The sequence below is a fragment of the Molothrus aeneus genome, chromosome 5 (assembly GCF_037042795.1).
Source record: "Molothrus aeneus isolate 106 chromosome 5, BPBGC_Maene_1.0, whole genome shotgun sequence".
Lineage (NCBI taxonomy): Eukaryota > Metazoa > Chordata > Aves > Passeriformes > Icteridae > Molothrus > Molothrus aeneus.
In genome coordinates, this window is record NC_089650.1 from 66,937,401 (window position 1) to 66,953,553 (window position 16,153).

The window sequence follows — 16,153 nt, forward strand, 5'->3', positions numbered from 1 at the left end:
ACAAAAGGATGCCAACTTGCACTCCCAAGGTACAGTACTGCCGTTGAACGGTGTTGGCATTTTCCGGACTTCTTCAGCAGCTGATGTAAAACCCCTCAAACCCACTGGCACAGCAGAACCATGCATCCAGCACTTGAGACAGATCAGGCTGATCTTGAGTGTATTTTCTCTCTTAGTTCTCTTTGATATATGAATCTGCCTTCTTGGAAGGTTCTTTAGATGATGAAGCATTTTGAGGCTCTGAGTTTACAACGAATCACAAATTAGCAGTTCCTTAAAATAAAATCAAGTAAAATCACACTTCTTTTGTTGTTATTTTCAGAGGAAATGTGAATGTGACATGGATTCTCAGAAGCAGCTCGTGTTGTGGCCTTTGAGTATTCCTTGGAATGGATCTGATGTTTACATAGATATAAATAATCACCTGGATAATTTTGCTGAGCCACTCTTAAATGGAGTGCCATCCACCAAGGGAAGGATATAGCTGAAAGTGCAAAAAGACTTTATATGTTTGGGTTTTGTTGTTGGCTGTTGGACCTCCAATATTTGCACAGTCGCTGTGTGAAAGCTGAATTTGTAAATCGCATTGAAGGACAACCCAGACAATAACCAAGAGCAACAGTAAAAAAACCCAACCAAACAAAAAAAAATTATGGAAGCTTTACTACTGTGTAATTAGTTTGAACAGGTTTGGTGGTTCTTGTGTACATGGAGTGTAACTTCACAGGATCCCATCCAGGTACACAACAGATGGTAGTTCCTCAGAAATCAAAGGAGGTTTAATCTTATTACATCTTTCATAATAGGAAAGTGTGGCCTTTGTATCCAGAGGCTAAGATGGTTAAGCAAACATCTAATATGGACTTAATGTCTTAATCTGACTTTGGATGTGAGAATAACACGTGAGAATAAATATTTGGGCTTTGATAAATTGAACTGACCTCTCTTCTAAAAGCTCCCAGCAAGATAAAGCACTTAGACTAGTGAAAGTAGTCTTATCTTTCCTTTTTCTAGATAAGCATTTAATTTAAGACATGAAACTCCCAGCAGGACCTCCTGTGAGACTTAGGAATGACCCTCATGCCTTTGGTCATCAGTTGCCAGGAAAAAGCCTCTCCCTGCAGGGTGAGATGAAGAGCTGGGCATTTTCCCTGGACAAGCAGCTGGAGATTGACCTGGCCAGTGCCACAAACAGAACATGTTTCATGCAGAACCACACACAGTACATTTGCTGCCTACATGAGAGAGATCTGGTAGCTCCTGTGTGTCCAACCCAGGAGAGGAAGATGGAATCTGCTTTGCCCAGGGGATGGCAAAGCACCAGGAAGCAACTCCCAGGCTGCCTTCCCAATGAGCAGCCAAAGATACTCCTGGGTGGACCAAAGGAGTTTTGCCCAGCAGAGGCCAGGTTATGCAAATGTCTTGATTTTCTTGTTTCCTTCTCCTCCAGAACAGAACTTGACAAATGGAAAGTTCATTTAATGCAATCTGAGCCCTTGCTGTTACTGGAAAAGGCCTAAGCCAGCTGAATGATCCAACACTGTGCAGTGAGCGGGTTGAGGTGGCAGTGTCTCCTCACAATTCCCAGCAAAAATAATTTTTCCCAAGTGACAAAAATCCCTGTGACACACGGGAGCCCAGAGCTGTCTCCAAAGATGGACAGACACAGAGCAAACTGCAAAATTACCCTGCCATGGCAGTGCAGCTGCACCTTCCCAGGGAACTCAGGTGCTTCCCACCTCACCGTGGGCATGGAGCAGCTCTGGGCTCAGCAAAGGGCTCCATCCCTACTGCCCAGTCACAGCAGGCTCAGCAGAAAGCAGAGGCCATGCCAGATGAAAGGTGCCTGGCAGCATGCTTGTGGAGCTGGGGCAGCCCTCTGCTCAGCTCCAAGCTGGCTTCCTGGGAGAAGCACCTCTAAAGCCTGTGGGAACACAGCAGCCAGGCTGATGCTTAATTTTGTATTTTCCAAGTATTTCACCTCCTGCTGTGGAAGGCAGGGCATTTCTGCCAGAGTGGCAGAGGACTCTCTAATGCCTCTGCTGCAGTCTGACAATGGTTATTTTTAGAGGATCTCCAGGAAGGAAGATGAGTGGGATTTCCCAAACAGGGTTTTGCCTGAGTTTGTCCAGGAGCTATGCCAGTATTTGTGTTTGTCCAGAGGAAATTTGCACTGTCTGGGAGGGGTTGTGGTATTCACAATGCTAGCAGTCCCTTCTAATTAAATTTTTGAGGTTAGTTCTCAAGGTGACTAGGCTGAAATTTTTTCCCCAAGAAATAAATCAAGTGAATGCAGGGAAACGTAAACTCTGTTGTGATTGCAGTACTGGAGAAAGGGGATTTTGAAGTGACTCAGATGACTCCTTTCTCTCTTGGGCTTTCCAAGTGTTTCAAATGCTTCCTGTGAAGCATTTCTGGGTACTGCCAAGGGTAAAGGTCCTGGAAAAAGCCATGGAAGATAATAAAGGAGAGACTGATGGAGATGATCAAGCAGCCACTGGTTCCAGAGCCTGGAAATCAAGGGCAGTGAGGCATGGCACGAGTAATGGTGAGGATGAGTGTGGTCCCAAGCCCCAGCCAGTGTGCAGAGGTGGGTGAGCAAGTCAGAGGGAGCCATAGCCTGAGGTACAGCAGAGGTGTCTGCACAGGGGCCTCAGCCTGAAATCACTCTGATGCTTTCATCCCAGCAGGGGCTGTGGCAGCATTTGATCCCAGCAGAAAAAATCCATCCAGGCAGAGGACCTGGCACGGCAGGAGCTGTCCAGCAAAGGCAGAGAGAGTGATGTGCTCACTTTGCTCTCCTAAAAGCAAGATCTTCTCCTAGGGGTGTGTGCAGCCCCGCTGGCACAAGGCAGGGCTCTTGCTGCTGTGCCCATGGCAGCTGGAGGCAAGAGGAGCAGAACTCCATGGTGCTCCCAGGCCGTGCCCCGTGTCTGCCCTGGCATCTGGTGCCTGTGCTCAGCTGTGCAGAGCCCCCAGAGCTGCCCCTGGGGAATGGGCCTGGCCTCTGGCTGCTGGCCCAGCTGGGGGTGCCTGTTGACCAGGATCCTGCAGCACATTAGCCAGCCCCAGTGGGGCTCTCCAAAGCTCAGGGCAGCTGCAGGGGCCCAGGCTGCAGCTCTTTATGCAGCTGAGGCAGGCCTGGAGCTCTGCTGGCTGCCGTCACAGCTGGGACACCAGCACACCTGGAGACACCTGCATGGGGCTGCCTCACTCTGCACACCCACCAGAACCTGTGTCTGAGTGCAGCCCCCAAACAGGTTGGTCCTGGCTGAGCAGTGAGACCCAGCAGGACAATGAACAACAGCTCCTGAGCTGAGATGTCCAGTCCCAAGCTGGCACCTCTGAAAGTGACACAGCTTGCATGAGCTGTTGGCAGCCTGGCCCACTTTGTTCATGCCATTCCCAGGAGAATAACTGGTGTCTGATGCTGACACTTGTCTGGGTGTTCTGGCATCCTCTGATTGCATTTGCACACCCAATGTCCTGCAAGGATGCTCTGGGCACTCTGACTTTACGGGTGGATGTAGAAATGTCAATGGGAAGCAACCTGTGGTTTATAGAAGATGTGACCCTGCAATCCAGCACTGCTGCAAATCCCTTTTATTGTAAGCTCTTGCAAACTCCATGATGGGGCACACATTGATCTTTGACAACCATTGAATAAATTTCCCCAAATCACTTTCCCATCAAGCGGCAGAAAAGCTTCAGAAGCAGAGCAGAGCATGAAGGTGTCCAAGGAGTGCAGCACAGCAATTCAGCTTTGGCTGCTCCAAGCTCTCTATGGATCTGATGCCAAAGCCTGCCTGTCTGATACAACAGCTGCTGCTCTCAAGGTGCAGTTTCAAAAGCCACCAAACAAAAGCATGTGCCAGGATCACAGAATCACTGAATTGTTGTGGTTTGGAGGGACTTCTCAGCACCTTCTCGTCCAGACTCCAGGCTGCAGCAGGATCAGCTAGAGCAGGTTGTCCAGAATCATGTATTGTTGGGCTTTGGGTATCTCCAGACATGGAGATCTCCAGGCAGGATCTCTGGGCACCCTGAGGCGCCCTGGGGCCACAGCTTTGCTAAGGAGGTGAGGGACAAGTCAGCTGCACACTCTTGGGGCCAGCTGAGGAGGAGAGGACTCGTTCCTCAGAGCTCTCTCCTGACATGGGCAGCAAAGCAAAGCAGCTGAAGGCTCTGCCCACATCTTTGTGCCTTTGAGCAGAGCAGGAGGTGCCCTGAGGGACAGAGCTGGAAACACACCAGAGAAGGAAGCAGCACAGCCTCTGCCCAGGATATTTGTCCCCCTCTCCTCTGCTCTGCTCAGACCCCACCTGCACTGCTGCCTCCAGCTCTGGGCCCACAGCACAAGAAGGATACAAAGCTGTTGGAGTGGAGTCCAGTGGAGGCCATGAAGGTGCTCCAAGGGCTGGAGCAGGTCTGCTCTGGAGAGAGGCTGAGAGAGCTGGGGATGTTCAGCCTGGACAAGACTGCTGAGGGTCCAGTACCTCAAGGATCTCCAAGAGGGCTGGAGAGGGTCTTTGGACAAGGGTATGGAGGGACAGGACAAGAGGGAATGGTTGCACACTGATGGAGGGCAGGGTTAGATGGGATATTATAAAGAAGTGAATCACCCTGAGCAGGCTGTGGTATGAGTAAAAGTTACCCAGAGCTGTTTTGACTGCCCCATCCCTGGAAGGCTTCAAGGCCAGGCTGGGGAGGGCTTGGAACAAGCTGGTGTAGTGGAAGGTGTCCCTGCCCATGGCAGGCAGGTGAGAATGAGATGATCTTTAAGGCTTTAGTGTCCCATCAAAACCAACCCACTCTGTGATTCTGTGATTCTGTGACTTGTGGGAAAAGCCACTGAGCCTATTCTAATGACAATGTGAGGCTTATTGCCGGGGACAGGTGTTGTTGAACAAGGTAACCGTTTTACCATAGAGGTCAGACAACTTCTCCTCCAGCTTCCCCAGGCTGAGCTCCTCCACCTGGTTCTTGTCATTCTCAGCAATGGCCCCCCAAGCCTTCATGGGCTTTTCGTCCTCCAGGCAGCAGGCAGCTGACCAGATGTGGCTGGGTCTGTTCACCCTCCCGTTGGACACGGAAGTCTTCCCAGGCACAGCACCCGTGATCACGTAGGTGGTTGTACAGCCCTTGGTCTTTTCAATCATTTTTGCATCCTCGTAGACCCTCCACTGGCTATCGTTGAGATCGCTGTCCTGGGGCACTACGTTGGTCAGGGTGAAGGTGGCCATTTTACTCACATCGTTATCCATATGGCCACTGGGATTCAAATGGCCACGGTCCAAACGCTTCAGTTCTCTGTAGTCATCGCATACAGCCTGGCTCTCTTTGATATCTTCTGCAGAGATTTTGTATTGGTCTATGAGGCGTTTCTCTGATTCCATCTCTTTGAGATTACTTTTACCTGTGAGCTGGACAGGGAAAAAGAAAGAGGTGTTAGAATGGGGAATGGGAGTAATGGAGCAAGTTCCCCGGGAGGAGAAGTCTCTGAGGGTCAAGATCCCATTTTTTCTCATCTCAGTGTATGAAAATGTATGAATCTGAGAGAAATCATACACATGGACCAACCCACATGAACACAAAAGCTTTAAAGAGGAAGTAGGTCAGAGTCGGACTGCTCTCAGTTTGACTTGTGACCTTTGTGATCCAGCCTGCAGCCCGTGCTGGGAGAATGGTTGGATGCATGTGACAAGGAGCATTTCCCACTCCTAGGATTGAAAGGTGACTTTGGTGATTCACCTCCCCTGCCAAATCTACTTCCCTTTTCTCCTGCCTCCACAGCGCAAATCTGCCCTGGGCTCTCCCTGGATCCCCTCACACCACACTGTGATTCTGTGATTTTATGTGGGGTTGCTACAGGTGTACCTCAGTCCTGGAACACCAGAGCTTGCCTCCTGGAACCCCATACACAGGGAGATGTGTCAGGAAATCAGTCCTGGAGCTGAGGTTTCCCTGGGAGGGCTACAGTTCATTCAAGGAGGAACAGTTTTGCTCAGTAAGCAAAAAGATCTCACTGTGAATGGAATCTGTTCCAGCAGTGCTAGGAATGTGTCTCAGAGCTGATCTGGGCCAGGGAGAATTTTCTGCAGCATCACTGCAAAGAAGTTACAGATGATCAGTCTCTGAGAGGAGCCTGTAATCCCAAAAGAGTCCTGGGGAAACTAAATTCTCCAAAAAGGGCTCAGGAGAAAATCAACAAAATCCAAGGTTTTTTGGAAGGCCAGGGTCCAAGGTCCAGGAGGAAAATGGCAGGTTGGATAGGCCTTGGAGCATGCTGGTCTAATGGCAAGTGGCCTGGCCCATGCAGGGGAGCTGGACTGAGATGGTCTTTAAGGTTCCTTCCAACACAAACCATTCTATGATTCTCCAAAAGGAGAGAATGTGGAGGCTGCAGTGGTGCAACACCAGATTAGCTGCTTGAGCTCCTATGCATAAGATGGAAAGATGATTTTTTACATAACTTTAACAACATTTGGTTCATCTTTAGAGAAACATATTTAGCCTTCCTTTGGAGTAGGGCATGTGGCTTCCTTCTCTGGCTCACCTTCCCCCAATGCTGTCCTGCCACTCTGTCCTTACCAATGACAGGAATTGCTTCTTTTTCTCTTCTGCAATTGGCCTGGCCTGTTCTGCTGAAGTTTGTCTGAAGGACATTTGTGAGGGCTCTAGAGCTTGTGCAGTTCTGTCTGTCTGCTGGATCCCTCTGGACCAAGCCTGAGCCAAAGGTGCTCAGGGGTCACTGCCCATGGATGGAGATCACACCCTTGTGACTGGACCAACACTGATGCTCCTCACGTTGCAGTGCCAGAAATGTCACTCCAGAAATCCCTGCACAGTTAACCTGGCCCTCACATATCAAATGCCTTTTCCCTCAAGGCTTTGTCCCTGGGCCAACTCACTCCCTTCTGAGTTTCTCATATTTCTTCTCAAATACCAATCACAAAGCCTTTTTAACTCTTCACTGGGAGCAGATAGGCTCTGTCAGGGATGCAGAACAGCTCAGAGCAAAGTGGGGATCAGATCCCAGCAGGACTGTTGGTCCCTCAAGTTTAGCCTCTCCTGGATGCCTTTTCCCCATCACTTGGGCACCCAGCACAGCAGGGCACAGACAGGGGAAGCATTTGACTTTGTCATGTCATGCCAAGTAATGGGATTTGCTGTTCCTGTCAGGTGAAGGCAGAGAGCTGGGCACCTTTGGGATGTGATTCATCTCATGCTCCTGCTGATGTCTCAGGTGCATCAGAGGAACCATGTGGTGCAGGTGTTTGAAGTAAAATGAGGACATTCCCATCTGTGTGTCCATTCGCGTGTGTTTAGAGGGGTAGAAGGAAATAGGAGTGGTAATTTAAATGCTACAGCTCATCTCTGAGTGGCTGGAGGGTGATGTGATGTGATGTGATGTGGTGTAAGAGAGACACCCACCTGAGGCTCAACAAACCACGATTTAGGTCTTTTGCCCGGAACAGGGTGGTAGATGTAAGCAGAGTACACTGGAATCCTCCCGTCTCTGTCGTACAGGGTGGCATAGTGATACGCGTTCCTGAAGCGCTGACAGATCCAGGCTGGGTTCCTTGGGTTCAGGGCATCATTTGGAATGGTCCCCGCATAGAAGAACTGAGGACAACTATCAAAGGAGTTCACCACCTCGCTGTGTCCCAGCCAGAGGCAGCTGGCCAACACCTGCAGCAGCAGCAGCAGCCCCAGCATGGTGGCAGGATTTCAGTGAAGGGCTCTTGCTCCCCTGGAAGGCAAATGCAGAAGGACACTCAGCTGGGAGAGAGCAGGTCATGGCCTGCAGCCTTTGGTGCAGGGGGACAGAGCTGGCAGAGGAGGGGATTATGAGAGACCAGGAAAGGAGTAATTTCTGTCCTCCTGCGTGATATGGAAAAATCACAAGAGCAATAAGGCTGAAACCTAAAACAGGGTTTAGGTGCCCAGAGGAGGCAGCAGTGGGAGCACTCAGCCTGTAGGAGGAAGGAGCCAAAGCCAGCAGGACTGCAATCAGCTCTCACAGCCAAGTGATCTTGTAACTGAGGCACAGCCCTGGGACAAGGTCACCTTTGCCCACCTCCCTCCTGCTCTCAGCACCTTCCCCCAGCAGTCACCTGCACCTGGGCACGGACTCTGCTCAGCCCCCTGCAATTCTGAGCTGGGCTTTAATCTCATGGGGCATTGGGCAGGCAAAGAACAGCAGTGCTGCACTTCCTGCAGCTCTCTGGCCCCATCCAGGTTCCCACCGACACTCAGCTCTTCCCCTCAGACCCAATACTGAACCCCAAATCATCCACCTGGGGTCCTGCCTCTCAGCTGACATTGGGCCATGGCTGTCCTGCTGCTCACCTTGCATTTCCACGTTATCCAGGCCCAGACCCTGAACTTGCAGACACATGCAGAGGGCAAATGAAGGGGCCAAGCAAACGGCAGCAGCAAGCATGAAGGATAATACCTCTATCTTATCAGCACAGTGGCTGCTGCAGTGCAAGCCCTGAGGGGCAGCTCTTGCCCTGGTTGCTTGGGATTCCTGCTGGTGCCCATCTTCAGCTTTGCTGATTGATTTCTCTGTACAGGCAAAGGCAGCATGGCAGGAATTTCTTGGACAGCAACCTGTCCTGTTTTGTCTTTCTCAGTGCTGATGTGATTTTCAGCAGTCAGTAAGGTCATTCCTTTATGAGAAAATTGCTGAAAAGCTCCCTGGGATGATGGCAACACATGAGGAGCTTTGCCTCCATTCAGAGGCAGCTCAGCTTTGGGAGAGCAGGGATGCTTCCCTTTGCATTGCCAGACACTCATTGGAGAGATTTAATATCATCAGCATTTGCAATAAGGCAGCTGGGACAGGCAGTTCAAAGGGTTCCTGGCAGACAAAGCTGCCACAGCCTCTAAAGCACAAAGCCCACCTTGGGCTGGCAAGGGGCTGAGCTCAGGACAGCTGAAGGCTTCACAAGTCACCTTGCACCTTTGCCCTTGTCTTCTTCTTCTCCCTGACCCTCATCTCTCCATTTCCACTGGATTCTGGATGCTGGGCTGCACACAGCCCTGCTCTGACCCAAGATATCTGGTCCTTTTTCTCTTTTCCAGCCCTGGATCAGGAATGTGGTGACCAATGAGCTGGAAACTGAGAACTGCAACTACAAGTCTGGAATTTTACAGTGCTCTGCAGAGCATGCCCAAAGCTGCCCCAAATCAAGCAGAGAAGGGTCTGAAAAGTCCTTCTGCATGACCCACTCCATGAGATTGAAATAAATCTAACTAAGGTAATATCTAATATAACAGATTCATAGAAAACAGCCTACCTTGAGAAGGAGTGGCACAGGATTCTGCTCACAGCCCCAAAGTGGCAGAGGAGTCTCAAACGCCTCTGCTGCAGTCTCAAGACTGTCTAGGTTTATATACTCTCCAGGAAGAGGAAGTTAGATTTCCCAAGAAGCCTTTTGAGTAAGTTTTCCTGGGAATTCAGGCCACACCTCTGTTTGTCCAGAGTTTCTTTGCAAGGTCATGGGTGGAGTTTCCGTACTGAATAGTCTCCCCCATTCTTCTTATTCAACCGTTTGTTAGTTTTTAGATTAATTTTCAGATTAATTCAAAAGTTGTTAATTTTCAGGTGATCTGGATTGATTTTCTTTCCCAAATCATTTCCTCTGTCCTTGCCCTCCTGAATTCAGTACATGCATAAGCTCTGATTGCTCTTGGAGCTCAGCAACTCCAGGCTAGCGCTTGCCTATGTATATTTATTCCAAAACTCAGGAAAGACTTTGAATATTGGAGGCATTGTTGAGGAAGGAGCAAGCCCTTACCTTGAAGCAGGGTCCCAGAAGAGGCAGCTGAACCATTCCTTCTGTCTTCTCCCTGGAGAAAGGAGAGTTTGAATCCTCAGGAGAGCCACTGAATGTATAACCAGGCATAAATTTGCTCCTTGTTTTAAATAGGGAATTCCACAGAAAGGAGAAGTTTTAAATTTTATTTACAGAATTTGTTCATACTCCCCCTGAAAGTGCTTGACATTGTTTTAGTTTCCTCAGAATTTCTCCCAAATTTGCTGCCTTGCAGCATGGCATGTCAGGGTCAGCTAACAGGGTCTGGTGGCTTCCTTGATCATTTCCTCAGTGCCACCAGCTGCAGCTGCTGCTGCTCCAGCATCTACACGTGTTTCTGCTCCCCACAGAACAGCTCTGGGGACATTGGATGGACTGGCCTGACTCTGATACACTCAGATATTCACACTCTGTCCTTCTGCAGCCTCCCAGAACATCATGCCCATGGCCAGGCTACAAATACTCTCTTGTCTGGTTGCCATGGCTGTGTGACAGCTCCATCCCAGCAGCCTGGGAAGGAGAAGGCTCTGGGGATACCTCAGAGCACCTGCCAGTACTTTAGGAGTCTACAGGAGAGCTGCAGACAGACTTTGCACAAGGGTTTGGAGCTGATAGGTGTGCTGGGTTCAGGGTTAATGTTTTTGTCAGTGGAAGGAGTTGGGCTGTGTTTTGGAGTTGTGCTGAACACAGAGTTGAAAACACAGAGATGTTTCTGGTATTGCTGGGCAGAGCTTCCACAGGCCAAGGCCTTTTGTGCTTTTTGTACTGCCAGGCTGGCAAGGAGGCTGGGGGTACTTGGGAGCTTGGGAGGAGACACAGCCAGGACAGGTGAGCCCAACTGACCAGAGGATATTCCAGAGCATGGGACATCATGCTGAGGATATAAAGTGAGGGGAAGACAGAAGCTGAGCCTGCCCCATCCCTGCAAGTGTCCATGGCCAGGCTGGCTGGGGTTTGGAGCAACCTGGGATAGTGGAAGCTGTCCCTGCCTATGGGAGGGCATGGATGTAGGCTGGTCATTAAGGTCCTTTCCAACCAAAAATATTCTGTGATTCAATGACCATTCATTCACTCAAAACTACATTGGACTCATTTTCTTCTGTTTTCAAAAGTCCAGGATTAACAGAATGCCGAGTTGTTTGTTACAACCAGAAGTATCCAGAAGAAATGTGTGAGACCAACATTTTTTTAAACAAACTGGTTGAGCCCTGTGGTTCTTTTGTCTTTGTTAACCTGGGACTGATGTCTTAAACAAATTGAGGTTTAGTCAGAATGAGGGAGAAGGCCAAGAAGAAGCAGATCTGCTGGAGGTGGGCCAAATCTCTCCTTTCTGATGGGGCCCAACTGACAGAACCAAGCAGGGCCCAACAATTGTCACATCATTAGAAGGGGCCATAAACCATCAAAGACCCACAAAGTGTCCCCCAACTCCACAGTGCTGCATGACCCAGTGTACAACCACTCCCAGGGGAAAAGTGGGGCAATGCCACATAATACTGACCTCACAGAACCCATTGAACTGTTCAATGCAAAGTCCCCAACCGCCACAGGATCAATGTTTGGGACATCAAAGTTGGGAGTCTTGTTCCTGGATCAATGGAGGTGTCTTGTAAGAGCTGTTGTCAGCCTGGCCCACTTTGTTCATGCCATTCCCAGGAGAATAACTGGTGTCTGATGCTGACACTTGTCTGGGTGTTCTGGCATCCTCTGATTGCATTTGCACACCCAATGTCCTGCAAGGATGCTCTGGGCACTCTGACTTTACTGGTGGATGTAGAAATGTCAGTGGGAAGCAACTTGTGGTTTATAGAAGATGTGACCCTGCAATCCAGCACTGCTGCAAATCCCTTTTATTGTAAGCGCTTGCAAACTCCATGATGGGGCACACATTGATCTTTGACAACCATTGAATACATTTCCCCAAATCACTTTCCCATCAAGCTGCAGAAAAGCTTCAGAAGCAGAGCAGAACATGAAAGTGTCCAAGGAGTGCAGCACAGCAATTCAGCTTTGGCTGCTCCAAGCTCTCTATGGATCTGATGACAAAGACTGCCTGTCTGATACAACAGCTGCTGCTCTCAAGGTGCAGTTTCAAAAGCCACCAAACAAAAGCATGTGCCAGGATCACAGAATCACTGAATTGTTATGTTCTGGAGGGACTTCTCAGCACCTTCTAGTCCAGACTCCAGGCTGCAGCAGGATCAGCTAGAGCACGTTGTCCAGAATGTTCTCTGCAGCATCATCATGTGTGTGGCACAGCACTTGTGCAGCAGCATTCCTGAACACCTCCAGACCTGACTCCCAGGGGTTCTTGGCTGATATTCCTGTGCCAAAGTGCTGTTGCCCATCAGCAAGGGACATTTAGCCCAGGTACAGGAAGTGAGGTCCTCATTGCAGGGAGTGTAACAGCAACCTAGCGAGATATAAAACAGATAAGCAGTTCCCCAGAAATCAGAGGTGTAACTTTACAATGTAGCCTAATAAAAGTTGCCAAATAGGAAAGTTTGTTTCCTGGATGGACCAAGGGATCTTTGCTTAGCTGCTCTCTCAAGCAGAGTTTAGAAAATGACATTGTCTTGAATGTCCTGTTTTCCTTCTCTTTTGGGACAGCACATGGCAACATGCTCAGTCCACAGAATGTGAATCCTTGATGTTATTGGGGAATATCTAAGCCAGCTGCCTGATCTAACACTTTGCAGTGGAGTGGCTTCAGGTCACAATGTCTCCTCACAATTCCCAGCAAAAATAATTTTTCCCAAGTGACAAAAATCCCTGTGACACACGGGAGCCCAGAGCTGTCTCCAAAGATGGACAGACACAGAGCAAACTGCAAAATTACCCTGCCATGGCAGTGCAGCTGCACCTTCCCAGGGAACTCAGGTGCTTCCCACCTCACCGTGGGCATGGAGCAGCTCTGGGCTCAGCAAAGGGCTCCATCCCTACTGCCCAGTCACAGCAGGCTCAGCAGAAAGCAGAGGCCATGCCAGATGAAAGGTGCCTGGCAGCATGCTTGTGGAGCTGGGGCAGCCCTCTGCTCAGCTCCAAGCTGGCTTCCTGGGAGAAGCACAGAATTATTTCTGTTGGGAGAGGCCTCTGGGATCATGGAGTCCAACCTTTGAGCAATCACCACCTGCTCAAGAGGACCATGGCACTGAGTGCCACATCCAGTCTCCAGGAACTGGGATTTCACCACATCCCAAGGCAGTCCATTCCAATCTTGAATCACCCTTTATGTGAAGAAATTCCTCCTGATGTGCCACCAGAATCTCCCCTGCTGCAGCTTGAGGCCTTGCCCTCTCATTGTCTCGCTGGCTGTCCAGCAGAAAAGGCTGAGCCCCACCTGGCTACACCCCCTTTTTCAGGGAGCTGCAGAGAGAAATGATCTCTCAGAGCCCCCATGTCTGGGCTAAAGAAGCCCAGCTGCCTCAGCTGCTCCTCACAGGCCTTTCCCTGCAGGGCCTTCAGCAGCTCCATGGCCTTGCTCTGCACTGCCTGCAGAGGTGGCCTCGGCCCGTGGATCCAGCCTGCCCAGATCCCTCTGCAGAGCCTTCCTGCCCTCCAGCAAATGAGTCTCCCACCAAACTTGCCATCATGCGTGATCTTGCTGAGAGTTCACTGGATCCCCTCATCCAGATCGTCAGGAAAGATCTTCAACGGGACCGGGCCCCACACGGGTCCCTGGGGACAGCGCTTGTGGCCGGACGCCAGCTGGATGTGGCACTGTTCACCAAGGCTCTCTGGGCCTGGACATGCAGACAGCTCCTGAGGCAGCCAGGAGAGCACCTCTCCAAGGCCTGGGCTGGCAGCTTTTCCAGGACAATGCTGTGGGAGACTGTGCCAGAGGCTTTGGTGAAGTCCTGGCAGACACTTCCACAGCCTCCCCCCTCATCCGCTGGGCCGGTCATCTGGTCAGCAAAGGAGATCAGGTTTGCTATTGTGTTCTTATTTTCTTTTCTTTATTGTTAGGATCGGAGTGAAAGGAGCAGGAGAGAGTGTTTCTCGTGTTTGCTGTTCAGTGTTTATTAATTCTTCTCTGTGTTAAAGTCTTACAAAGTGTGAGTTCTGTGGCATTCAACTAACAAGCTACAAAATGGCCCACTGTCTTTCTCCACCAAGTCTTTTAAGCCTAAACTATCCAATTGAGAAATGATACCCAAATTATTTTTGCTTTTAACTGAATAGCTAATGACTGAAATTCCACAATGCAGTATTTTCTAATAAATTACATAAAACTACCCAAAGCCATGTGAAGAAGAAGGTGAAGAACAACTAGCCAGCACCCTAAGACCTCCCTCTTGCTTTATATATATATTGTTGTATTCAAAAATGTTAAACCCTAAGTTTTTCAACCTTTGATATTACATACTTCTATTCAAATTACACACCTGCAATTTCAGGGCTATCAGTCAAATCTGGAAGCCTTGTCCAAGGCCTCAGGTCAAATGCAGCATTCCCTGGAGGGTCTGTGCTTTCAACACAGAAAGTTTAAAATTCTCAGCATCCGGGCTTCTAACAGTTCACTAGGCAGGACCTGCCTTTCCTAAAGCCCTTCTGGCTGGCTGGGACTGATGCCTTGGTTCTCCTGGATGTGCCCTGTGATCACACTCAGGACAATCTGCTCCAAAACCCTTCTGCGAAGCGAGGTCAGAGGGACACACCTGTAATTCCCCAGATTCTCCTTCCAGCCCTTCTTGTGCATGGGTGTCACAATGGCCAAACTCCAGGCAGCTGGCACCTCCCCAGTGGCCACCACTGCTAGACCTGATGGAAAGCAATGGTCCTCATGAATGAAATAAGGCAAAGTCCAAGCTGATCCTTTTCTCTCTTGGGCTTCCCCTGTATTTCACAAGCTTGCTGGGGATGGCAGGGCATTTCTGATTACTGACAGGGCTGAAGGTCCTGGGAAGAGCCTGGGAAGTTGACAGAAGTGGCACTGATGGGCTTGGTGTGTTGCTTTTGCACAGCTGGGTTTTTGGGAGTCGGGGGACCACATAGGTGGCTTCTGTGAGAAGCTGCTAGAAGCTTCCACCATTTCCAGCAGACCCAATCTGTGGTGGCTCTGTAGATGGACATGCTGCTGGCCGCAGCTGGGTCAATTACAGATTTTTTTAACACCCCTGCAATAAAATATTTACAAAGAAAATCAAAGCAAAGTGGGGTGTGCAGTTCAATTCCAGCCAGAGAAGAGGAGGAGGTGAGAACATGGGAGGGAACAGAAATGGAGGCACCACAGGCACCAAGGTCTGAATGCCACAGAAGTTTTGGGAGGACTGTGTGCATGTGGGAGGGACTCCTGTTGCAGCAGTTTTGGTTGGAGTGCTGCCAGTGAGAGTGGAGCCACTCTGGAGAAATTCAAGGAGAACTGTCTCCTGTGGAAGGGACCCCACGGTGCAGAAGGGGAGGGACTCCACTCCCCGAGCATAGGAAGAGAACCTTGGGTGATGAACTGACCAAGCCCCACTCACTCTGTCTCCCTGTGCTGTTGGTGGGGAGGAGGGGAAGACTGGGGGAAGAAAAGGTGTTTTTAAAAGGGCTATTTGACTTCTCATTATCCTCTGATTTCATTAGTAACAAATTCAAGTTCTATCTCTAACTTGAACAACTTTGCCCTTGGGAGTGTGTACTCCCAGTCCTTACCTCAACTCATAAATACTTTATTAATTTTTTCTCTCCTCTTTCCAGTTGTGACAGGGGAGGCTGAGTGAGCAGCTTCTGTGGGTGCCTGGTGTTTGACCAGTGTCAAACCACAACAGTTGGTCAAGCAGCCAGTGGTTCCAGAGCCTGGAAATCAAGGGCAGTGAGGCATGGCATGAGTAATGGTGAGGATGAGTGTGGTCCCAAGCCCCAGCCAGTGTGCAGAGGTGGGTGAGCAAGTCAGAGGGAGCCATAGCCTGAGGTACAGCAGAGGTGTCTGCAGAGGGGCCTCAGCCTGCAATCACTCTGATGCTTTCATCCCAGCAGGGGCTGTGGCAGCATTTGATCCCAGCAGAAAAAATCCATCCAGGCAGAGGACCTGGCACGGCAGGAGCTGTCCAGCAAAGGCAGAGAGAGTGATGTGCTCACTTTGCTCTCCTAAAAGCAAGATCTTCTCCTAGGGGTGTGTGCAGCCCCACTGGCACAAGGCAGGGCTCTTGCTGCTGTGCCCATGGCAGCTGGAGGCAAGAGGAGCAGAACTCCATGGTGCTCCCAGGCCGTGCCCCGTGTCTGCCCTGGCATCTGGTGCCTGTGCTCAGCTGTGCAGAGCCCCCAGAGCTGCCCCTGGGGAATGGGCCTGGCCTCTGGCTGCTGGCCCAGCTGGGGGTGCCTGTTGCCCAGGATCCTGCAGCACA

The 16,153-nt window shown here is 50.1% G+C and overlaps 1 protein-coding gene across 1 annotated transcript; it reads right to left on the reverse strand.

Moving 5' to 3' along the window:
- Positions 1 to 3,580: 3,580 nt before the first annotated feature.
- LOC136556720 (endonuclease domain-containing 1 protein-like) lies at positions 3,581 to 9,377 on the reverse strand. Its single transcript, XM_066550088.1, has 3 exons — positions 9,306 to 9,377; positions 7,435 to 7,753; positions 3,581 to 5,423 (listed from the first exon to the last, which is right to left on the reverse strand). Exons 2-3 carry the CDS (start codon positions 7,717 to 7,719, stop codon positions 4,881 to 4,883), a joined length of 828 nt encoding a protein of 275 aa, XP_066406185.1. The 5' UTR covers positions 7,720 to 7,753; positions 9,306 to 9,377; the 3' UTR covers positions 3,581 to 4,880.
- Between the last annotated feature and the right edge of the window lie 6,776 nt (positions 9,378 to 16,153).

Coding starts and splice junctions, on each gene's coding strand:
- LOC136556720 (XM_066550088.1), bottom strand. CDS start 7,719: ATGCTGGGGCTGCTGCTGCTGCTGCAGGTGTTGGCCAGCTGCCTCTGG. Junction 5,424..7,434: donor CGTGGTTTGTTGAGCCTCAG/GTGGGTGTCTCT, acceptor TTCCCTGTCCAG/CTCACAGGTAAAAGTAATCT.